Source organism: Galeopterus variegatus, unplaced genomic scaffold (assembly GCF_000696425.1).
Source record: "Galeopterus variegatus unplaced genomic scaffold, G_variegatus-3.0.2 Scaffold1242, whole genome shotgun sequence".
Taxonomy (NCBI): Eukaryota; Metazoa; Chordata; class Mammalia; order Dermoptera; family Cynocephalidae; genus Galeopterus; species Galeopterus variegatus.
In genome coordinates, this window is record NW_007727353.1 from 303,514 (window position 1) to 329,052 (window position 25,539).

The 25,539-nt window shown below is 36.6% G+C and overlaps 1 protein-coding gene across 1 annotated transcript in view; it reads left to right on the forward strand.

Annotated features, from left to right (window-relative positions):
• The first annotated feature begins 5,200 nt into the window (after positions 1–5,200).
• ATAD1 (ATPase family, AAA domain containing 1) overlaps positions 5,201–25,539 on the forward strand; it is a 54,475-nt gene continuing 34,136 nt past the window's right edge. The window contains exons 1-4 of the mRNA XM_008575814.1: positions 5,201–5,571; positions 9,433–9,607; positions 22,271–22,369; positions 24,194–24,314. Coding sequence (XP_008574036.1) covers positions 9,446–9,607; positions 22,271–22,369; positions 24,194–24,314 — 382 coding nt within the window. The 5' untranslated portion in view covers positions 5,201–5,571; positions 9,433–9,445. The remainder of the gene's footprint in view (positions 5,572–9,432; positions 9,608–22,270; positions 22,370–24,193; positions 24,315–25,539) is intronic.

Sequence of the window (25,539 nt, forward strand, 5' to 3'; positions counted from 1 at the left end):
AGGAGTGAGGCAGGAAGCCAGATAGAGAGAAGAGCGGGAGAAGGAAAAACTGGTTATTTGCAAAGGGAACAAACCGGTTCCCTGAGCAGGCAAGCACATGCACAGAAATGACCACCAGAGACAAAGACAATTCCAGACAGGAAGCCACACCCCCCAACTTGGGTGCCATTCAGTTAGACCAATGAGTTCTCACCAGTTCGGGCATCAATCTCTTTAACCAATATGACAGAGATTACATTCAGGACTCATCCAATGACCAAATGGCACAAATCCAGTTTAGAGGGCTTAAAACCCCCAGCAATGTAACCTTCGGCACTCTTGAGCACTCTTCTCTCTTGCTCGAGCCCACTCCATTTTCTCTGGAGTGTACTCTTCTCTCTTTCTTTCCTAAATAAAACTGCTTTTACTTTTCAATTCTGGTGTGTCTCATCCAGTTCTTTGTTCGAGACACCAAGAACTTGGATCTAGCCAGTAGGACCTAGAATTTTCCCGTAACAGGAGCAGACAGGGCAATAATATAATTAATTATGGTCAGTAAAATGGTTTGTTCCACACATCCTATCTTCCGACGTTTGTCTTTTGTTGGGAAAATATAGGAACATGGTCAGGGCCAAGCATTCTTTGTGAATAGGTTGTGTGGGCGGAGTTAGTGCGCCTGCGCGCTGCCGCCGCCTTGGCTGGAGTTTACCTCCTTGAGTGGTCCCTGCACAGAGCGCCCATGCTTTTCCAACCTAAGGCTTCCAAAGACATGTTTGCCGGTTACCTAGCTCATAGACCTGCGTGTGAGGGGTCTGGTGACCCACTGGCATGTGAGGGGTCTGTGACCCAGTCAGTGAACGGGTTTGAGGGGTCTGTGAGCTCCAGACCCAGCCCTAGCTGGACAATCGGCCCAGTTGGTGCAGGATTGCCGGCAGGTAAAAGAGCCGACAACTGGCCTGGTCGCCTAGCTTTACAATTGGCGTCAGGAACAGGATTCTGACGTTAGCCAGAGCAAACATCTTTCCTTCCTCTTTTTTCTCCCCTGGTCAGGCTAAATCTATAGAAATGTGGTCTGAAAAGCAATATTAGATATGACAGATTTGAAAAAATAAATCAATTAAATAAAACATTTGTTAAACCCCTACTAAGTCCTAGGCATCCTCTTTTCTCAAGAAGTTCACATCTGATAGGAGAATACAGACCCAAACTATAATTTTGTGAACTGAGTACTATGCCAGTGCTAAGCACAGCGAATTATGGGAGCTAACAGAATGGACACAGATTTTAGTGTATTTGTGCTTAGGAAATAAAAGATCTCAAATTCTTGTCCATTTTATTTTCACATATGCTTCAAGGTTATAAGTTACTCTGACTAATAGAGAAACGGGGGTGGGGGGACTATGAAATCTTAACTTTTAAGATGTTAAACACCAGTACATATTATTTCTCAAATACTTTCAAGGGCACTTTCCTAGAATCAGGTAAATGAGAGCAAGCAAGTGACCTACTTAGAGCAAAAATTGCTCTGGGTTATAAAGGATGGGAAGCCAAGTGCCTCCTGGAAACCACAGCATCTGGTCTTGTTTTATGCATTGCCTATCAATCTGTTGTTACGAGAATTGAGAATTAACATTTCAACTACTGTTTCTTCTGTTTTGGCTAATGAATTCATACCTTTGTTATTCCTACCCAATCCTTCCGGCCTCCTCCTCCTTTTAAAAAATCATATGGAGTGGCATTTATGAAGGTCCCAAATTAATCCTAGGGAGATCATTCTTTCATCTATGCCTTAAAACTTTTGCTCATAAGGCTATAGTAAGTTTAGACATCTTCTGAAGCAATTCTATTTTCCATCAATCCTGGCTTTCCACAGATAGTATCATTTGAACAGTATATTTTCAGTACTGTATTAAAGCTAAACAACAAAATAAAGTAGATTAAGTAAATATCTAAGCTCTAGAAAATTTTTTTTGATAGCAGAAGCTGTAAAAAGTGTACAATTGGCAGTACTGCTTGAGACAAAGGGTTATACAGAAATGCAAAATTGTTTGTGGATTACTGCTACCCTGATAGCATGAGAAAATTACATATAACTCATTTTTGTATACCCTCATTTTAAATTATGTGTAAAGTTTAAAAATATAAAAGCATGGAAAGTAGATTTGCAACATGTTCTTCGAACTTTGCTGTTCTCTCTTTTAGTTCTCTTTGCTTTTCATAGAATAGAGCTACCAATTCATGTTTCCACTTCTTCCAAACTGTTAAAATTTTAATTTTCCATTATTTTTGCCTTGATTCCATCTTATTCTTTCTATTGGAGCTTCAAGCACTCAATCTTGGTCTTTCTCAGTGACCTCATGGCTTCAGGTACAGCTTCATATACTTGCTTTACTTTTCTTTCTCTACCCGTTCTATTTGATTTACCTTGTCAAAAATGACCAGGTAAATAATTAACATTAGAAAGAATATTAGAATAATTAGAAAGAATATTAATTCTTTTCTAATGAAATATTTTGAAAAGAACCAAGGATACCAAGTGATTATTAAACTGGAATAATTACTGCAATATAATTTTATCTGTTTGTTGAATTCTGCTCTTTCTAAATCCCTGTCAAGTGAATTATTTCTAATGAGCAATGAATGGAGTCAGGTTTAGCATGTTTTCTTATCTAAAGATTTCAGATTTGTTTTTCCTTCCAAAGGAAAAAAAAAAAAAGAATTCCTTCCAAAGGAAAAAAATTCCAAATCTCATCATGAGGCTTCCTTGCCTTGATTTCTTGATGTATCCCAGCGGGCTTAATGGTTCAGATGACTAAATAGGCCTTTTTGGTGGGAGTGGTAGAGATTTTTGCAAAAATAAGTCTGAAGTCTTCACTCACTAGGGCAGAGTTTCTTAAAGTGTGGTCCAAAACTACCTATATCCATACCATCTCAGATGTTTGTTTGTTGATTGTTTGATTGGCTTAAACACAAAAATTTATTTCTCACAGTTCTGGAGGCTGGGAATACCAAGATCAGGGTTCTGGCAGATTCTGGGTCTGGTGAGGGTCTGCTTCCCGGCTTGCAGACAGATATCTCATTGTATTCTCACATGGCAAAGAGCCCAGATGATTATTAAAAATGCAGATTCCAGGGTCAAAACCTAGACCAGTTGAATGGCAGCCTTTAAGGTTGGGAGCCAGGAATTTGCATTTTGCCAAGTTGTCCAAGTGAATTTATACACAATAAAATTTGAAAACATCTAATCTAAAGAATCCCTCTCTCCCACAAGGTGTTCAGTGCATTGACCTTGGCTGCAGAGAATACTAACCACACCCCCATCCAATAACAAAAACAGAAAATTCAGTACTATAGAGAAACTGCCATAACTGTTTTAAGAGGTATTGGTACAAAAAAGCACAAAACAAAGACAAAACCTTTCTATAATAAATATAAAAATTATTTTTAATATCTTGATTCTAACAAAGAGGGAAGGCCCAGAAAGTCTATAAAAAAATCTGTTGTTATAATTTCCTGAATATTACACATAATGAATTATCTACTCAGCTCCTACTGTGGGCCAAATATGGTATTTTGTGTTGCCAGGAATTATATAAAGCTATCCTGGGATGAAAAGCATATGTTCACTCGGCTCTATTCTGGAAGAACCTAGTTGATTTAGTGATTGCTGAAAAGTGAATGTGCTTAGTATTTGGGAAAGCAGTAATTTGATGTCTTAGGGCCCAGACTTAGGAGGTTTCCTAAAAAGATTTGCTAAATGAAATCATTAGGTCCAAAAGGTAACCACTGGGAAGGGAATGAGCAGCAGAATTTAGTTTGGAGCATATAGACTCTTCATGGTCAGCCTTGATTATTCCATCCAACAGTTTCCTTTCCTGTGCAATCATACCCTAGGTATTAGGCAGATAACTTGAGACTAGATGTAACAATAATGGGAACTCACCTCATTGTAGGATTTGTTTAGGATATGCTTAAAAGGTGACCAATTCTTATGATTTGCCAGAGACTTTCTCTGTTTTAGCATTGAAAGTCCTACATCCCAGAAAACCCCTTAGTTTCAAGCATTAGGGTAGATTGGTCACCCTGGTTCTCAGATAAAGCAGATGAGGTTCTTAAACCAAATCCACTCAGTAAATGATGGAAATCCATTACCATCTTGAATTTCTCAACTCGTTTTCCTTACTAGTAGGTATAATTACTCTAGAAGGCCACACAACCTAAAGTTCTTTCCTTCAGTAACCTTGTCAAACCACGTCCCCATGAACCTCCCAAACAATGACTCAGTTCGGGATCATCCCAGGGACTCAGTGGAGAGTCTCTTCCAAGACTGCTGAACTGATGGCGTCTGGGTTTTTTTTGTGAACATTGTCCTGGTCTCAATCTTCCTGTTCTTTTCAAAGGTCTATCTCCCTCCCTAAATAATCAGTCTAGTACTCCCAAACCTAGCTTCAGTTTTATACAATAACATTATGAATGTAGACACCCACACACGAAGCCTTAAAGACATGGATGTAAAACATGAACCCCTTGTAGTATTAAATTCCATTCTGATAGTCAATGAACTTAATCACAGTTTTTAAACATTCACATATCCCTTTCATCCCATCTTTATCCTGTAAAGCCTTGGGATTTGGGCAAGGATGATGCCTAAAGCAGAGGCGCACGAACTGCCTTCCCTAGGAAGATAGGGAGGAGAACTGTCTCACTACTTCAGCCTCACCACTCCGAGCTGAAGGAAGTGATACTTCTTATATCTGGGGACCGTGTCTAATGTCATCTCGCCCCCGGCAGTCTGTGTATTCAGAAGGCGTTGCCTTTCAGGTTTGCTCCCTTGGGACCTCTTGTGTCGCATCGCTCATTCTGGAAAGGCGAAGGGGTAAAAGAAAAAAAGGAAGTTGCCAAAATGCAAAACCTGTTACCAGATGTCCTATTCCGTCCCAACTACCGGGCCTGCCTGCGTGGGCTGCTAAGTCGTTCCGCCGGAGGATTTTCAGGCGCCACCCCCAGGTGTTTGTCAGCACAGAGAACAGGAGAGGAGGATGAGCTCACCCTAGAAACTGAAGGGCAGATGGTGAGGGGTGCGGGGTGGCCATGTGCGTCTGCGCTTTGGCTGAAGTACAGACAGCCACAGCGTGAGGGTTTCCACGGGGTGGTGGAGCAGAGTCAGCATCAAGCTGGACTCAGGGAAGAATTTCTTTGCTAGGAAAGCAGAGCAACTCTTTACCATTCTCAAGAAGGCTCCCCGATTTGTCAGGGTTGCGCCAGGAGCCTGCGAGCAGTGCAAGGACTTTGTACGATAAGCGCCTTTCTCAATTCGGTCTCTAAGCCTGGACGAGTGCTCTTTAGACACAGGGGCTTCGCGGAAAGCCTCAGCCCAGCAGGTTAAGTATCTGGCGCACTAACTCGCTCCCGCCAGTCCATCGGCCATTTCTAAGACGCCGGACGCCCCCTCCCAGCCCGCGGCTACGGCCGCGCATGCTCGGTGCGAGGGGGCGGGCCACGGCTCCGGCCGGAAGCGTTCGCTGCCAGGCCGCATTTCCTTCCTGTGCGAGACGAGCTGAAGGCTCCGGCTGCCGCGGTTTCTGCCCGGGGGTGAGTAGCGGCTTCCCGCGGGGCCTCGTGGGATGGATCCTGCTGAGCTCCATGAGGGACCGGCTCGAATCTGGGAAGCCCAGCCGATAAAGTTACCTCGCCCTCCTTCCATGCCCCACCTCAGTGCCGCCCCCCAGCGCTCCGCAGCCCTTAGTATCGAGCGGATTAACCTCCAAGGGCGTTCTGGGCCTCGCTTTGGCTTCCGGCCCGGCCTAGGCCCTTAGGTCTTCGTTGGCGCTGTCCCCGAGGCTTGTGCCATTCCCGAAGGAAATTCTATAGGCAGCGTGGTCACTGTGCTGGGGCTTGGAGTTGTCCCGGGCGACCTCAGAACCAGGCTCCTAGGTAAAGGCAGCTGCAATGAACTTGGTCTGATTGTCGCACAGGCGCTGCTACCACCTTGTGCAAAAGCGGAGGTGGTTCTTCAGGGCTGGAAATGCTTTCTCAGAGGATGGTGATGTTAATAATAACCTGTCCTCTATGTGAAGGTTGGCAGGCCTTCATTGTTATAGGCTGTATTCGTAGGGCCTTGCTGTCCGCGAAACTGGAACTTTGAGTTTGAGAAGCCCTTTGTAAAACACTGCATTGAGTTAGAGAAATACTGCCCTGTGAACGCTATACTCTCGGCCCTTAACCTTTCAATAAAATTGCTCACAGACGAGGTAGAACGATTTCAAAGTTTTCCACACTGCAATGGAGAACTGAAAATGAAACCATCTGGTATTATGTTTGCCGAATAAATAACTCTGCATTTCAGTGTTTTGCGATATTTCTTAGTTGTACATAATGCTACTTCTGTATATGTATTTGTATATTCATTTTTTGAACCTAGTATTTAAGATTGAAGTATATTCCCTCCTGTTGTATGCATATACAGCTTTTATTGTATATTCTGCAGTAATGGTATTGTTACTTTAATGGTTCTACAAATTGTAGGCGGATCAGTGACATATGAATGGTAAATGCGTTTATATATAAATTATATATAGTAAGTTTGTTTCATTTCAGGATTTTGAAGTCATTTAAAAAGATGGACTACTGTTTTAAAAGTGGCCTTAGTAAACCTAAGTTTGTACCGTATTACAGTTAATAATTTTAGAATAGCAAAATATATAAACAGGGGTTTTGTGTCTTGACATTGTTTACAGGATTAAAAAAATGTTACTATCTTGATTACTGGGATGTGCTAATAATAGCCCTAATTTGTTCATTTAGTTCAGTGAACATCCAGTAGATGGCAGTTTTATCACTACCAGCTCAAACTTTACAGAAATGAAAACGCTGTTGGAATGTCACCACTTCCACAGATTAAGTTCATAAAATCCTTATCTTGACTATTGGGTTATTTTCGTCTATGAATAATACCCTGCATAATGATGCCACACATTTCAGCTGCATTTTCAACTTTACTGTGTTGGAATAAAGACTAGAAAAGGCAGTTTTACACTTATGAGAAGTGGAATATTGTGTACCCATTTTTTGGAATCCATGCTAATGGAAGAAAGCACACTTTGTTATATAAGGAGAGAGATAGTTAGGTGGCTTCTCCCTTCTAATTCCTTTTTTTTTTTTTCCTTAACTCGTATAATAACTGGACAGTATGTTCCTCGAGTAAATTGTTTGTATCTTAGCAATTATTGTATATCCAGTATGTAGTAGGTGTTATATATAGATGTTCAATAAGTGCCTATTGAATGAATTAAATCACTTAACATCCCTAGGCCAAAGTTTCTCCAAAATGAAGGCTTTCAATTATTTAGTTAAGTTTAAATTAATGTAATTATTGTGAAGTGTATGACTCCTAGTAATGGAAAGTGTGTAACCTTGACTTTTGGAAATCCTTCAGCAGTCTGGTAATGACTTTCTGTTGGAATGATTGAATGGGAGTTTTTCGTCAGTTGCAGTTTATTGAACAGATCATTTTTGAATAGCCCTTGTTTTTTGTGTGACAATTACAAAGATGCTTAAGCTATAAATCCTATTTATAAGGATTTAAACTCCAGTTGAGTAGAATAGATATCTCATATGTTCAGTAATGGTTAAAAACAAGGCATTTCTTAAGATAGTGTAATAGGGCCAAATGAATATATAGAGGATTAATGTGATCTGAAAAAGCTTCATGGAGCAGATAAAGTTGGTTTTTGAAGTTTGGACAGAATTTGACTAATTCTAGATGAATAAGGGGAAGTGGCCTATCCAGAGTACCAGGCAAATATGCTGAAGGGAAAATACATATAACATTTTTAGATGCCAGTGACTCCAGCTATTGAGAGTTTCTGTTGAGAAGTTGTGAGAGATAAATGTTTAAAAGTGATTCTTTGGGACTAGATTAGAATAGTCTTGGATGCTTGAGAATCCTGTAAAGGGAAAGCTTTGAGGTCTTTTGATTAGGAAGAAGAGTATTATATACTTTCGAATGGCAGAAAAGTGCATGAGTTAAATTAAAAAATTGCTGGAGCTATTCCAGAGGGAAGAAGGTGAAGAGGATCATTAGTTTAGTAGTAGTAAGAAGATAAATAATTTTAGAGTTGGAAGGACCATGGATATTAATCTATGCAGTACCTATTTTTTTCACCTGTCACTGGGCTGTCTTTACAAATTCTGATTTATTCCTTTTCATGAATGCAAAAAATATATTCTCTTTTTCTTACATATCCCATAGCAGTACTGTCCTGAGAGTTCAATGGCATTATTTGAAGCTGAGGTCCTGTCTCTCAAGATATGATAGTCATATCATCCCCAGCAGGCTTACTTATTTTGGTTGGTTGTTGTCTTTGATAGGGGAGTGATGCCTCCTCTAAGCCTAGCTGTGACTGATGTAGCAGCTGAGGTAAATATATAAAAGTAGGCACATTGCCTCCTTTTTTTCCTCTGTCTTGGGTGAGTGCTGTGTTGTGGTAGTTTTCTTGATTCAAAATTTTTGGAAGTTCTTTTGCTTCATATTTAGATAGGAGCTATAGGATGGTTCAAAAAATTTAAAGTCACTTATTAATTGAGGAAATGGCATGTTTAAATTTACGCTGGCTTGAAAACCTTTAAAAGTAGGTACGAGGAAAAGGTGAGTGAGTTCAAAGTTTGAATTTCACCCTCAAAAATTACCTGGAATGCATAACACTTAATAGAAGAAATTTTTTACATTAGTAAAATATTGTTAGGTTTCTTTTCTTCAGTTGGATTAGTGTTATAGTTGTTATTTTTCTACACTCTGTGAAATAGTTATTTTAAAGCTGTTTGAAAGAGTACATACCTTTAGATGTTTACTGTATTTTTCAAATAGAATTATTAAATAAACCTCAGTTTCTAATCTACTTCAGTTTCCAAGAGGAGCTTTTTTTTAATCATTAGTGAAACATAATCGATTATACGTATTTGTGGGGTATAGAGTTGACTATTAGTATTTGTGTACAATATGTGATGATCAAATCAGGATAGTTGGCATGTTTGTCATGATGAAATGTACTCATTCTTTGTGTGCATTAACCAGTTTCTCCCTATCTCCCTCTTCCCTCGCCAATAACCACAATTCTGTTCTCTCTTTCTGTTAAGTTCAGCATATTATTGTGTCCGTTCCTCCTTTTTACCCTCCCTCCTCCTTTCCCTCCCTTGTTCCTTCCTCTCTCCCTCCCTCCCTCCCTCCCTCCCTCCTTCTCTCTCTGTTTCTCTCTTTCTCTCTCTTTTTAATGTATTTGTTTACTTAACCTTTAAAACTCCATTTCTCCTTAAAATGAAGCTTTTTAAAAATATAGATAACGTTTGAATTTGACTAGAAGTTAGTTTTTCTTGCTTAGTTTGAGCTACTTTATTAGTCTCCCAATTTAAATGAATGTAGTTATTACCTAGTGACACTTCTGTTTGTTTTTTAAGGTTAACAATCAAGATGGTACATGCTGAAGCCTTTTCTCGTCCTTTGAGTCGGAATGAAGTTGTTGGTTTAATTTTCCGTTTGACAATATTTGGTGCAGTAACATACTTTACTATCAAATGGATGGTAGATGCAATTGATCCAACCAGAAAGCAAAAAGTAGAAGCTCAGAAACAGGTACGATTGAAATGTTTGAAGATCGTTTTTCTTGTGGCTAGCAAATATATTTCCTCAAAACTAAGAATGTAATAGAACTATAAATTAATGAGAAGTTCTGTAAGACCCATATGAAAATGTGTTGGTGTACATATTTAATTTTATTATAAAAAAGTATTAGTTTTTCAAGTTATTTTTTACTATATAAACAACTTAGAAGAAAAATGATGAAAAAAATACAGTATATTGTTGTGAGCATCCTCATTAGAATAGTTTTTTTCACCTTATAAAGGAAGGAGTCTAGGTATAATTTTTCAACAGACTAAAATATATTTATCTTTATAATGATATATGTTTTGCTTTTATGACATTTGAAATGGTAGATAATATTGACAAACTGTCAGTCTTAGACTTACAAACTACACTAAAATCTAATTAAGGAATTGCTTTCAAAAAAATTTATTGGTTATAAATATAAATTATAGATTTTATTTTTTTACCTGCTGCCTCCTGTGGTCATTTTTCTATTTAGATGATATATTTGCTTGATTTCTGTTTGTCCTCAAAAAGTAGAAGCCTTAAAGTAGTCTTTCAAATTTTTCTTGCTGTTCGAGGGCAAGATATTCATATTCATAGATTTTTATATTTGTCCTGTGGGTTGCGACTCTGATTCATTCAGTAAACATTTATTGAGTTCCTAGCAAATGCTTAGTACCAGTGAAAAAAGGTGAATCTTGTTCTTTCAAAATGCTACAGGCTAGTGTGGGATATAGAGATATAAATAAATGGATGCTTTACAGTGTTAAGAATAGCTCCTAAATCAGTAAAAAATGAAAACCACAGTTTCATAAAAACTGTAGTAAACAAATATCTGAAAAGCATTTTGGACAATTATGAATTTATTCCCTGAATTTGATTATACAATAGTTGACTCAGTGTCTAGGTTATATCATCAGCCTTTTTCATAACTCTAGGAAGTCTGACCAGGGTAAGATTTTTTAAAAATATAATTTGATTATGTATGTCCATTTCAACCTGAGTGTAGCTTTTTTTTCTCACCTGAATTATTAAAGTCAATTTAAGTCTGAGGTGGAAATATTGATAAGTTATATTGTTTTCAGCATTTTTAAAAGCAGAGGTGTGACTTTTTTTTTTTTTTAAAGATGACTGGTAAGGGGATCTTAACCCTTGACTTGGTGTTGTCAGAACCACGCTCAGTCAGTGAGCTAACCGGCCATCCCTATATAGGATCCGAACCCGTGGCCTTGGTGTTATCAGCACCACACTCTCCCGAGTGAGCCACAATTTATTCCCTGAATTTGATTATACAATAGTTGACTCAGTGTCTAGGTTATATCATCAGCCTTTTTCATAACTCTAGGAAGTCTGACCAGGGTAAGATTTTTTAAAAATATAATTTGATTATGTATGTCCATTTCAACCTGAGTGTAGCTTTTTTTTCTCACCTGAATTATTAAAGTCAATTTAAGTCTGAGGTGGAAATATTGATAAGTTATATTGTTTTCAGCATTTTTAAAAGCAGAGGTGTGACTTTTTTTTTTTTTTAAAGATGACTGGTAAGGGGATCTTAACCCTTGACTTGGTGTTGTCAGCACCATGCTCTCCCAAGTGAGCTAACTGGCCATCCCTATATGGGATCCGAACCTGTGGCCTTGGTGTTATCAGCACCACACTCTCCCAAGTGAGCCACAGGCTGGCCCAGAGGTGTGACTTTTAAACAAGGAGAATTTTGTCATTTTTCTTTTTTTTTTTGGCTTCTAGGAACTCCTGGAATACATATGTAGAAGACAGATAGAAAGCCAAATATAGATATTAAATACTACACAAATGAACCATCATCATTAAGCCTTTATTGAAAACTGTGTGTATAGTATTGTTCTAAATATCAGGTATATGAAGTATTAGATACTATTTCCATCTTCATAGTGCTCATGGTAGGGAGAAAACACTTGTTCATGGTAATACAAGAGTACTTCAAAAAGTTCATGGAAAGATTCATATTGTCTTCTATTCTTCCACGAACTTTTTTGAAGTACCTCCATAGTAGCACATGCTAGTTGCCTAATGAGTATTATAGACAGAAATTATGGCTTGTAGAGAAAAATCACCAGTGATTGAGGCAGTTGAGGATGGCTTCATGAAAGAGCTTAGCCTCTAGGATAGACAAAGAAAATTTTAAGTAGAAAGAACATGAACAGAATCGTGGTGGGTATACACATAGCAAGCCCTGTTAAAGAAACAGTAAGTAGACTAGTGGGGTTGGAGAGGAGGGTTTACATAACTAGTAGAACCTGCAGGGAAGAGTGAGGAAAACATGATAAAGCATCGTGAATATAAAGTCAGGAAACTACTTTTTCCTTCCTCAGTCCTTTTAATTTTTTGATGGGTGGACTAAGACTCATTAGAAACTGCCACAGCATTTTAGAAGCCCATCATCAACTGAGAATGTGGCATGTTTTTGCTTCTAGTGTTATCCCATTCCACAGTACCTTACCAGCTCTTAAAACATTCAGGATGAAAAGATTGTTGTGGGATTTGCATGGCCAAGGGGTATACTTCTCTTTTATCCTTCATTTTTTTCTCCCTGTGTCCCTCAAGTGTGATTTTGAATCATACGATACTAATACTCAATATAACTATTGAAATATGATTTTGACCAGTTGAAGACTTCTGTATAGGCAGTAGTAAACCATTAAATATATTTGAGTAGGTGGGTGATATGTAAAGCAATGTTTTTTTTTGTCTTTTTCCGTGTCCGGCAACGGATCACAACCCTCAGTGTCGCCCCCGTACTGGACTGGGAACGGCAACGGGATCGCAACCCTCGGCGTTGCCCCCATGCCTCGCTCAGCCAGTGAGCGGGAACCGGTCTGTATGTGGGATCCGAACCCTCGGCGGGAGCGCTGCCGCGCTTCTCAAGCGGCGCACTAGCGCAGTGCGCCACCGGGCCGGCCCCGTAAAGCAATGTTTTTAAGGATGATTCACCTTACAGTAGTATATAGGAAGAATTGGAGTCAGGAGAGAGTAGGAGGAAGATCTGTTGGTTATAAACTGCAAGAGTCCTGGCAAAGACCTAGATAAGGGGGTAACTAAGGGAATGGAATGGGAGAAATAGACTAAGAAGAATGAAGGCATGAAGGACTTCATGATGATTTGGAAAAACTAAAAGGACATCTTACAAATGAATCAAAGATTTGTCTGGATTTCTCAAAGTCTCATAGTATCTTTTATAGAGGTTTGGAAATTGGTAGATAGGGCAAGTTTATGGGAAGATGACATTTGATTTGGACATATTGAGTTTGTGTTGGTGATAGGAATTCAGGGAGAAATATTCATACAGCAATTGAAGTTGTAGGTCTTAATCTCAGAAAAAAAGGTCAGCCCTAGAGGTATGTTTTCATTTTGGATGCCCGTAAGCAGTTGGAGTCATTAGCCCAGTGCATCTCAACTGAGATGGAGTAGGCCACAAGTTTATTTTTATGTATGCATGTTATCATTTGTAGGGCTTTGCCCAAACCACTCCCCCATCTTGCCCCATCACCATTAAGATTTATGTATTCATATATTCGCTGAGAGCTTCTGATGTAAATTATCACTGTAATAAATGCTAATGACTATACTGAGAGTGATGAGGTCTCCAAAGGAGATGTTATAAAGCAACATAAATATCAGGCTGAAGAGTAAGCCTTGATACAGTCCCTTCATTTAGGGAATGGGAAGATAATATGAAGCCAGTGGAGAATGAATAAGTCAGTATGGGTCGCAAGGTACTTGGACTGACCCTTCTGCTGAAAACAATTAAATAAGCTAGATATATATTTTTTAAGCTTCTTAAAGGCATTCATTCAGAAGCTATCAAGAAAGTAAAGAATGCAGGTAAAAAACTTTAGGCAAAACTTCAGAAAGGTAAGCTGAACTTGATGGCCACCTTTCCCCTTGAGGGAATTTGCTGAACCTACTGAATTTGAGTGTCTGTTTTTATGACCCAAAGGACCTCAGGATACCAGGCACAAGGCGCATCCAAGGTGGGGAGTCTCATAGATGATACCCCTATAAATCAAGTCCCCAAATGGCTAGACCCTCTGTAGTATTTCAGCTACAGAGAAAGATGTAAGAATAGTTTAAAGGGAGAACTTTAAGTCATACAAAAACTTTGTCATAGATAAAGTGACACATCTAAAATGTAGACACAGAAAAATTGAAAGTAAAAAGATGGAAAATGAATATACCACATAAGTACAGAAAGAAAGCTGGTTGATAAAAAGAAAGGGAAAGATATTAAGGCAGAGATATTATTGGAGAAAATAAGGTTCACTACATAATGGTGAGAGATTCAATTCACCAGTAAATATAACTTCAATTCACCAGTAAATATAACATTTCTATATTTGTAATATGCACCTATTAATGAGGCCTCAAAATATATAAAGAAAAAAATAGAACTACAAGAGAAATGGGCATATCCATCATCGTGTGAGAGATTTTAACATTTCTTTGATAGATCAAACAGATTTCTTAAAAATCAGTAAAGATGTAGAAGATTTAAGCAAAAAGTTTTATTGAGTGGATGTGTATGGTATATTGTACCCAAGCAAATGAGAGTATGTATCTCAAGCATACATGTAAGATTTGTGAAAATTAACTAGGTACTAAATTATGAAGCAATTCCAAGTTTCATAGTTCTGGTAGCATATTTATTCCATTCCCTGGTTATAGTGTAGTACAGTAAAAATTATTAGAAAAATCAAATAAGTTTAGAAAGTAGGCAATATTTCAAAATAACTCATAGGTAAAAGAAAACATTGACAATGAAATGAATGGAAATAAAATAAGTTAATGAAATAGAAAATGAATAAATGATAAAGTCAATAAAACCAAAAAATTTTTTTTTAAAGATAATAAAATTGAGACTTTTGTCAAACCAATCAAGTGAAAAATGGAATCACCAATAAAGGAGACATGACAGGTGCTATAGACATTAAAAATAAGGACTATTACGGCTGGCCTTTTAGCTCAGTTGACAGAGCACAGTGCTGATAACACCAAGGTCAAGGGACCAAATCCCTGTACAGGCCAGCTGCCAAAAAAAAAAAGAGGCCTATTAATAACCATGTTGATAAATTTAAAAACTTAAGATACGAACAGACTCTTAGAAAAATAAGTACCAAAACTTAGTGAAGAAGAAATAGAATACATGAATAGTTAGTCCCATAACTATGAATACATTGATATTGATAATATCTTTCTATAAAAAAAAAATCCAGGCCCATAGAACTTTGCTAGCAAATTCTACCAGCACTTAAGGAACAAATTAATAACAAATTTATACAAACTTCCAGAGTATAGAAAAAGAGGGAACACTCACTAAACCTTTTTATGAGGCTAGCATAACCACAATTTCAAAGTCTATAATAGCCTGTAATTTCTCTATCTCACTTGTAAACAGATTAAAATTCTTAAATATTGAGTTGAAATATTAAATAGCAAATTGAATTCAGCATGTATAAAAAATATAATATGACCAGTTGGATTTATCCCAAAAGTTTAGTGCTAGCTTCTTTTGAGGGAAAAAGAAAAAAAAAAAAAATCAATATAATTTGTAACATAAACAGGTCAAAGAACAAAAACTATATGATTATCTCAGTAAATGCAGAAAAAGCCTTTTTTAAAATTAAACATTTATTCATGACTTTTGGAATAGCTCTTAGTAAAATAGGAACAGAAGATAATGTCTTTAACCTGATAAAATGAGTTTACTACAAGAAACATACTTTATGGTGAAAAATTGAAGTATTTTCTTTATAAGTAGGAGCAAGTCAAGGGAGTCTGTTGTCATCATTTCTGTTTACATTTTACTAATTGCGTAAGTCAAGAAAAGAGATAGGAAGTAGAAGGATTGGAAAAAAAGAAACTATGTAGTCATTATTCACAGATAATATGATAACCTACATAGAAAGCCAGAGGAAAAAAATTACAGATAAACTCTCATTAACCCCGATAGTTTTATTTCTGGGCATATACCCTAGAACCAGGAGATGACATACAAGGATGCTCCTGGCATCCCTGCTTGTAATAGAAAAAAGCGGGAACCAGTTTAAATATTTGGGTAAATGTTGATTCATGTATGTATACGAGAGGAAAAATAATTTTCCCTCTCTTCTTTTGAATTCTTGATTGGGTCTCTATAACAAAAGACAGATTAACAAGAGAAAAACAAATAGAATTTTATTATCATGTGAATCAAGCTTGTAACACATGGGTGTACCCAGAGATGAGTAACTGAAAGGTTTGGTTAGAACTTGAATTTATATAGTTTATATAATATCTTAGCAAAGGAACAATACATTTTTAGAGACATGACCAGACCAAAAGAAAAAGGGGGCCTTGAATCTCTAGGGGCAGCAAATTGTTGGAGGGCAAATATATGAGAAAATAATGATAGATAAAGACAAATTAGTAAAATTTGTTATGTAGGTTCCTCTGGTGATAAGTGTCTAAAGTTGTTTCCTGTGATTAACTTTTGTCCTTCCTTATAGAGGGAGGAAGGACACTTTGTAAATTTATGTCCTACTTTTAGGCAAGTAGGGGGTAGGGCAGAGCAGTTTTCTTTTGTTTCTTCTGAATTGCCCTCAACTCAAAATAATCCTTATGCAAAAGTGGCATATCTTGTATTCCATTCTTCTACACATGCCAGAGCATAATGTTCAGCCAAGAAAAGTGAATGAATTACAGCTGCTCAACAGCCACGTGGATGACTCTCAAAAATACAATATTGAGTGAAAAGAAAAAGTCACAGAAGAGTCCATACAGTGTGATCCTATATGTGTAAAATTATGAAACATGGAAAACTACAACTTAGGGAACCAAACATGTATGGTTAAATTATAAAGAAAAGCAAGAAATGATTTAAATTTAGGGTTGTGATTATCTGTGAGAGCCGAGAAGGTCTGTGTGTCGAGAGGGGCTTGCAGAAGGACTTGAAAGATAATGATAATGTTTTTTTTTCTTAAACTTTGATGGGTATTAGTTATATTGTGGTTCTTTATACCTTATCTAAATATTCTAAAGATAGCCTTTTATCTACCTAATTATTAATGAAAGCACTTAAGAAGCTATAAAAAGAATGACCAGAAAAGTAGGAATAAAACCAAGACAGTGTAAGGTACAAGTTATAGTCTTTTCTACCTGAACACAACTAAAGTATACAAAACACTGCAGTCTATAATAGTGATTTACTATAGCAGTGATTCTCAACTGAAATGCCTTTGTTGTAGGAAGACATACCAGGATTTGGGAAAGTTTGTGGAGTGGAGAATAAAATTTTTAATGGCCTCAGAGATTATTTGGTTATACCCCTCCTTACCTTCTCTCCCACTCTCTGGAGAATAACTTATATAAAGTCACCATAGCTAAAGGAGGAGAAGGTTGCAGAAGAGAATTGGTTGTAAATGTGGTATAAAATGGTCAAGGAGAAAAGGAGCTCATAAGGAATATTACTGAGAAAGTGATCAGTAAATTTAGTGAAATCATTAAACTTGGAGAGAATAATTTCCATTCAGTGAGGGTGGCAACTACAATTTGAGGTGAAAGAACATGGTCATTCCAGAGTTTGGGGAAATGAAGGAAAAAAAAGGAAAGGGCTAGTAGGGAAGGAGGAGGAGGAGAGAGGCTGCCAAAGAGGATGTATAATGGATGGAGGTATCCCAGAAGAACCAGGAGTAATTACTGGAACATTTTTAAGGTGTAGTTGTTTTCTTCTCAGTAATGGGAAGGGAGTGGAGAGATTGTGACTAAATGTAAATGAGAGTGGAGGAGGTTGGGGGCCTGCTGAGGTAAATATGTGACCCGTGTTTAATGAGATAAATCATTGTGTGGAACATTAGGGCATAGTTGAAGAAAGCATGAGTTTACTGAGAACTCAATTTTTATGTGTTTATTCTCAAGCATTACTCAGCAGCTTGGTGGCAGGTAGAGTAAATGGCAGTGCTGAACCAGCATTGGGAATGAGGTTCACTAGTATAAAAAGAAGTGTGAGGAAGGGGTTCTAAGGAGGGTGTCATTGAAATGATGACCCTGTGGTCCGGATCATTTAAGAAGTCAAGTATTTCCAGATGAGGGATAATTTAGTTGGAGAATAGAAAAGGGTTAAAGAATTGAGTGTACATTGAAGGCAAGGATCAGGTGTGAATGTGGGACTAAGAAGGTATGACTTATATGGTTAGAAGGGGGGAGCATCCAATCTAAACGCTTAGATATAGGACACTTTGAGGTTACCAGATAATCAGTGGGGCTCATGTGATTTTAAAGGCAATAGTTTTGAGATGAAAGGTAAAAGATGACATAGTTGCATATAAGTCAGGAACAATAACCTGGGAATGTTTTTATGTTGGGTTAAAGAGGATATTTGTGAATAGTATATAGCATGAAGCCAGGAAAACCTTCAGCTTTGTCAGAAGTGGGGCATTTAATTGGTAATGAGAGAGGAGATGGTTTCAGGAAAGTGTTATACAGGGACAGGGATTTTCTGGACACATGTTGCTGCTTGGATCATATTTAGATGTAGTAAAAGTTTTGATAGGTATATCTGTGATGAAAGGGTAGGTTAGGTTAGTTGAGATGTGTACTCTAAGTGCTTCAAGTGCAGGATGAATAGTTTAAGCTTGGTCTGTTCTGAGCATTTATAAATACATTACAGTCATGAGCTGCATAATGACGGTCAACGCTGGACTGCATGTATGGTGGTAGTCCTGTAAGATTATAATACCATATTTTTACATACCTTTTCTGTGTTTGGATATGTCTAGATACACAAGTAGTTGCCATTACATTGCAGTTGCCTACAGTATTCAGTACAGTAACATGCTGTACAGGTTTGTAGCATAGAAGCAATAGGCTATACCATATAGCCTCAATGTGCAGTAGGCTATACCATCTAGGTTTGTGTAAGTACACTCTATGATGTTCACACAATGAAATCTAAACATTTGTCAGTATCTTTATTGTTAAGCGGTGCATGACTGTATTTTGTTTAGCATGTTAATTAGACTATATAATTTTCTTGAGATTGTGGTTTAGTAGTCAATGGCCAGGAAAGAGTCAATACCCAGAATTCTTCATACACGTGAAGGTCACATACTGTGACCTTAGTTATTTAACTTAATATCTTCCTTATTTTACTCTTATCATTACACCATAGTCTTCAAAACTTCATTTCCATTATTTTGAAGATATAATAGCTGAAATATTTTGTGAAGGATGGTATACTGAAATCTTAAACCTGGAACTCTTAACTGTCAATTTTTGGGGTTTTTTTGTTGGCTGGCCGGTACAGGGATCTGAACCTGTGATCTTGGTGTAGTAAGGCTGTGCTCTGATTAACTGCGCTAACTGGCCAGCCTGCCAGGGATTTTTTAAGAGCAGTCATCACCAGAATGCCAATTTGAAAGACCTAATGTTTGTTAACACCAGAAAGCCATTGTGAACTGCATTGCCAATCAAGTGACTTATGTATTTATTTATTTATTTTTTTCAAGTGACTTTTAAAGTTATGGTTTACTGGAGCTGAATCTTAGAAGACTGAGTAGCTGAAGTAAATAAGGAAATTGAGATAGGAAATCAGTAAGAAACAAGCAGTTAGTGTTGCCTGGGTAAGCAAGGGAGTATATAGAAGTGATGAGGAAAGAAAAGCAATGAGAAAGGAAAACTAGAAGAGAAAAATCTCAGTGTAGTATTACATTTTATACTCAAGTATGGTAGAAGAGCACCATAGTACAAAGTCATGTTACCCAGGAACTCTTAGAATACATATGGTAAAATCTACAAATACTGATAGTCAACTCTGTATCCCACAAATGTGTATAATCAATTATATTTCACTAAAAAAGTAATATATATGGTAAAGTGAGAGGAAAGAGATAAAAGTGCACTAACCCTAAAAGAGAAACTAGCTGTCTGCACATGTCTAGATGAAGGTGTTTTCTAGAGTTTAATATAAGTTTCTGATAAGGGCTTATACCTAATATATCAAGATAATTACTTAAATTCTTTGCTAGTTCCTATTTAAATGCATTTTTTTAAAAGTATTGTTAGCAGTGATTTCCTCTATTTACACTTAATTTTAGCTGTGATCCCACTAGAAGGATTAGAGGTTGTCCTTGTTTCTGACAAGTAAAATTAGTTCATCTCTGTTTTTTCACTCTTAAATTGTTAATGCCATGTTTAGTTTTCTAAAGTTATTCTTCCAAAAGGACGGTAAGTTTTGAAGGTGTTTTCTAGAGTTTAATATAAGTTTCTGATAAGGGCTTATACCTAATATATCAAGATAATTACTTAAATTCTTTGCCAGTTCCTATTTAAATGCATTTTTTAAAAGTATTGTTAGCAGTGATTTCCTCTATTTACACTTAATTTTAGCTGTGATCCCACTAAAAGGATTAGAGGTTGTCCTTGTTTCTGACAAGTAAAATTAGTTCATCTCTGTTTTTTCACTCTTAAATTGTTAATGCCATGTTTAGTTTTCTAAAGTTATTCTTCCAAAAGGACGGTAAGTTTTGTGACTCTTTTAGAACCTGAATGAAGTGAGTGTTACCTCATAATATTTTCTTTTCTGCTCCTTTTCTCCATTTCCTCCTTCCCCACTTCAGGCAAAAGTATTAGTTCACTATTTCCTACCCTACTTCTTAAATTTTTTTGAAAAATAATACTTCATGTGGAGAAAAAAATGAAATAGTGTGAAAAAGGGTAGAGATAGTATGAAACAGCTAAAAAGATAGGTATACAGTAAGAAGTAAATTTTCCTTCTGTCTTTGGCTACTCTCCCCACACAAATTTTATCTTCAGGTTATATTCATAAAACACCATTTTCCCTCTACTAAGAGAACCACTTGGAGAGATAGATCCCATTTATTTGTTTGTTTGTTTATTTGTTTGTTTATTATTATTATTATTATTTTTTTATTATTTTTATTTTTTGTCCTTTTTGAGACCGGCTGCACCGCGCTCAGCCAGTGAGTGCACCGGCCATCCCTATATAGGATCCAAACCCGGCTCCCAGCGCCGCACTCTCCCGAGTGCGCCACGGGCTCAGCCTGATCCCCTTTAACAAACAAAGGCTGGTGACTAGAAAATATAATTGTCATTAAGCTGTAAACAGTAAAGCATTGTATGTAAACATAAGCCATTTTTAAGGTAGTCCAATCTTAATTTTGTTTTTCTGGTTAAAACATTTTAGAAATAGAGGATCACTCAAAGGTGTCAAAAGTAGACAATTGGATAACTTGTTTCTGGGACATAGTCTGGTGGTAGTTATGATGTGTTTTTTGGTGCTTTCTTTTCATTTATGTGTTAGGCATGTTCTGCTCTCTCATATTAGGGATATTAGTGTTTCAGCAAAACATGGGCTTTGAAATTAGACAAATCAGGGCTTGAACTGTGGTAATGCCACTTCCTAGCTGTGTTATCTTAGCAGTTCCTTAAATTTCTCTGACCCTTGAGTTTCTCATCTGAAAAATGATAATAATAGCTACTTCTCAGGTTGGTTTTAAGGGTTGATTGTAAAGTACCCAGCACAATGCCAGCTGAGAGAAAGGTGCTCAATAAACGTTAAATCTTTTTCTCTTTTCTGTCAATGCTGTATTATGAATACAACCTGAAGATATTGTTGGTACTGCTGTTGCAGGAAAGAGACCTTAGGTAAACTTGACAATGCAGCATTTTCTATCAATGTATAAACTAAACGGTATCATTTATCATTTTTATTTAAGAAACACCAGATAAAAATAAAGTCTATTATTTAATCAAGAGGCAGTTGTGGCATAGAGTAAAATTTTCAGTGTGACTAGCTAATAGGGACCCAGTGCGCCACCGGGCCGGCCCCGTATCATCTTTTATTTTAGTTGAAAGCTTTGTTATATTGCTAGAATTCGTAGGTTTAATGTTAGTTGTGCCTTACTTTGAGAATATATGCAAATATACGAGGGTACGTCAAAAAGTTCATGGAAACAGAGAATTGAAGGATAATACAAATCTTTCATGAACATTTTGAAGTACCCTCGTACTTCTAATTTAGAATTATTTTTATTATCTCTGGTTGCCTAGCCCCAGAAATTGATTTTAACTAAAAAGGACAGCATCTTAGAACAGTTAAAAATTTGATATGTATGGACAACTGTTGTAAGATACCCAGGTAACTTGAAGGAAGTTGGACATCTGTTTCAGATACTCTGTTAATTTAAGAAAAGAAACTCCAGTTGTACATTTCTTGGTATACATAACTCCTTGGTCTTCCATATTGAGGTTTCACCTGTACCTGTCATGAGAGTCTTACTAGGAAAGAGAAACCAAAATGTACTCTGGAGTCTCATAGAAACAGTGGGAGGCCCTATTGGAAGGTACGTGATCTCTTCAATTGTGTACCCTGTTTTCTCATTTCCTCTCATTTTCCCAGGGCTAGTTAGATTGACCTGGTTTCTGTGGTGTGGAGCCTCAAGTTTTTTCTTTACCTAGGGGCTCACAGTGGGGAAGGATAAGATCAAGAGACCTTGAATATCGGTGGAAAATTCTTATATGCCTATTCATTGCTCTTTAGATTTCACAAATATCTTATTTTGAAGTACCAACATTTAAAAATCAAACCAAAGGAGGTTGCTGTTTTTTTCTTTCTAGGCAGAAAAACTAATGAAGCAAATTGGTGTGAAAAATGTGAAACTTTCAGAATATGAAATGAGTATTGCTGCTCATCTAGTAGACCCTCTTAACATGCACGTATGTATCGTTAATCTTATTTAAGATTTATTATTTATTTTTTTTGTCTAGTGTTTTGTGTCAAGGGTCCTAAAGACCATAACCGGGTTCAGTGATTCTCTAGGAGGACTCACAGGACTCAGCATATAGTCATACTCATGGATGTGATTTATTATACCAATATAAGGCAAAATCATCAAAGGGAAGAGGGCATGGGGTGAAGTCTGTAGGAAGCCAGGCCCAAGCTTCTGAGTCCTCTCCAAGTGGAGTCCCACAGGACGTGCTTAATTACTGCATTAGCAAATTGTGACAACACATGTGCAATGCTGTCTACCAGGGAAGCTCACTAGGGACTCAATCCCCAGGGTTTTTATTGGGGGCCAGTCATGTAGATTCCTTTTTTCTTACATGTACCAAAATTCTAGACTCCCAAGAGGAAATCAGGTGTTCACCATAAACCATATTGTTTTTGCACAAACAGTTTAGGCACAGTGAGCTATTCTTCTCATAGAATGGTGGGAACTCTCCTGAAATCTAAGTTCCCAGAGGCCAGTGAAGTGGCAGCCTTGTAAGCAGGACTTTCTAAGAGTAGTAGTCTCAGGCCTACTATGTTAAGTTGTTTTCTACACACATTTGTTTAGTAAAACTTGTACTTTTATATATTTGCCTGTGTGGTATGTAAAGTGTGCTGCTTTAAGTCATGTGGCTGTTTGATTTATGGAGTTTAAATCTAGATTTTTATGATATGGTGTGATAGATGACATGGGATTCCGAATGTCAGTTTTTCCATTCACAGCCTTGCATATGATTTCCTCTTTGAGTCTCAGTTCCCTCATGTATAATCCAGAGATAATATAATAATACCTGCTCTACCTACTTCATAAGGATTATTTTGAGGATCAGATTAATGTAATTTATAAACTCTAAGGTCCTATATGAATATTTTGTAACAGGTATAAATATATTTGAATATATTTATCTAATACATTAATGTTATATTGATATAAGTTGATTAAAATATGATATTCCCATCTCCAAATCTAGAAAATAAAAATCTACAATGTCTTTTAATATCTGTGTATACAGAGACATACACACACCCTAAAACTAAGCCTCCATGTGAATGTGATTTATAAATTTACAATGACACCTTCTTGGGGTCCTACCTGTATTCATTTCTGAGTAAGTCTTTACTAACAGACCCAGTTTTTTGTTGTAGCTACAATGAAAGTTATAATTTTAAGTCCCTTTCAGTTAATCCCCCCCCCCAAATTTAAGTTGAGTCAGAAGTTTTTTCTTGTCTATTTTGAAAATATGTATACCCTATTTACTGTTTATAAAGACACCTCATAAGTTTTGATGTAGTTTTGCTTTTGATGAATAAAATTCAGAAATCAAGTTTGGTGGATATAGACCTTATTTCTAAAATTAATTCTTATTATGTTTGACAGCATCCTGGGTGAAATAGGTGCATTCCCGGTGAGTTCTTTATGAGCAGCCAGTGCTAAATTATCTGTTTGAACTGATTCTGTCTTCTGTGACAGAGTATTTCCTCCTCATAAATGAAATGAGTTCAGCTTATTAGATTCCTGCAAATTCTTGAGTTCCTGACAGTGCTTTTTTTAAAATAGTAGGTAGTTGACTGTTAAATTCCTTTTCCCGTTTCAGAGCAGTTTATTAATTTCATTATTGCTGTGAAGTCTTTACTCATGTTAATATATAATTTTAACCTTTTGTTATTTATATATTATTATCAGATTAAGGTTTACCATTTTGGATGGATTTTTTTTAGATTAGTGAATGTACATTAGTAGGAAAATTCATGTCGACCTTAACTTTTACCAGGTTACTTGGAGTGACATAGCAGGTTTAGATGATGTCATTACGGATCTGAAAGACACAGTCATCTTACCTATCAAAAAGAAGCATTTGTTTGAGAATTCCAGACTTCTGCAGCCTCCAAAAGGTATTATGGAAGTTTGTATTTGCCTAAAGTCTAGAAAACATTGAAACTTTCTGCCATTATAGAACTGGTTTTTTGTGAAATTAGATTCTCAAAAGAATGCTGAGATCTAGTGAACTGTTCAGCTTCCAAAATTTAAATAAATGTTTTTCTCTGTAGTTACATGTCAAAATATATATTTCTTTATTTTCTGAAACAACAAAGCTGCTTATATTTTTTTCCTCTAACAAAATACATTTACTTTATTATGATTTTTTTTTTCTCCAAAGAAAATTTTGAATGATTAGCTGAGCCCAGATCAAAAGGGTAAGGTAAGAGGGCTAGCCCATGGTTCACTTGGGAGAGTGTGGTGCTGATAACACGAGGGCCATGGATTCGGATCCCTATATAGGGATGGCCAGTTAGCTCACTTGAGAGCATGGTGCTGACAACACCAAGTCAAGGGTTAAGATCCCCTTACCGGTCATTTTTTACAAAAAATAAATAAATAAATAAATAAAAGGGTAAGGTAAAAGTTGAATTATTTAGTGAAGTTATTTACTACTTTCTTCCAGGTTATTTGTAGTTTGAACAAAAAAACATTTAAAAGTTTACAGCAGTTAAAATTCCATGTGAACACCATATGGTTCCTTCTATAAACTTTCTGATTGAGTAATTGTTATTTTGGCACATAAGTTTTATATATGTCAGTCTTATCATATTCCATGTTTTGATGTATTATTTAAAATGTGGATAATCTAAGAAAAATATATTTTGAAAAATTGATTTTCTTTGGCCATAAAGGTCTACATTTCGCTCAATACTTTATGTTTAAATGGATTTAGTAAACTGCTGAATTGATAACGCTAATTATAATCCATGAAGAGAAATAATTGAAAAAACTTAATGCTGCTAAGAAGTACCAAAACTAAACTACTAGGAATAAATATTCAAAGTAATAAAAGAATAGTACGAAACAAATATAACATTCCACAAGCATTGCATTCATTTATGAAGTGATAGTGTAGCTGCAAAGTCAACAAAATATGGAGACTTTCACATCAATACTTTGCTCTAAAAACCCTAAAACTTGAGTAATAGGTATATAAAAAATTTGCTAGTAGATATGCATTCCACATTAAATTAAGTCATCATAGTGATGAAATGTTATGATATGCAAGCATATGCCCTCATCCCATATGTTTTCAGCTTTAAATAGCTTTAGATTACTCTTCTTTATTGTTTTACA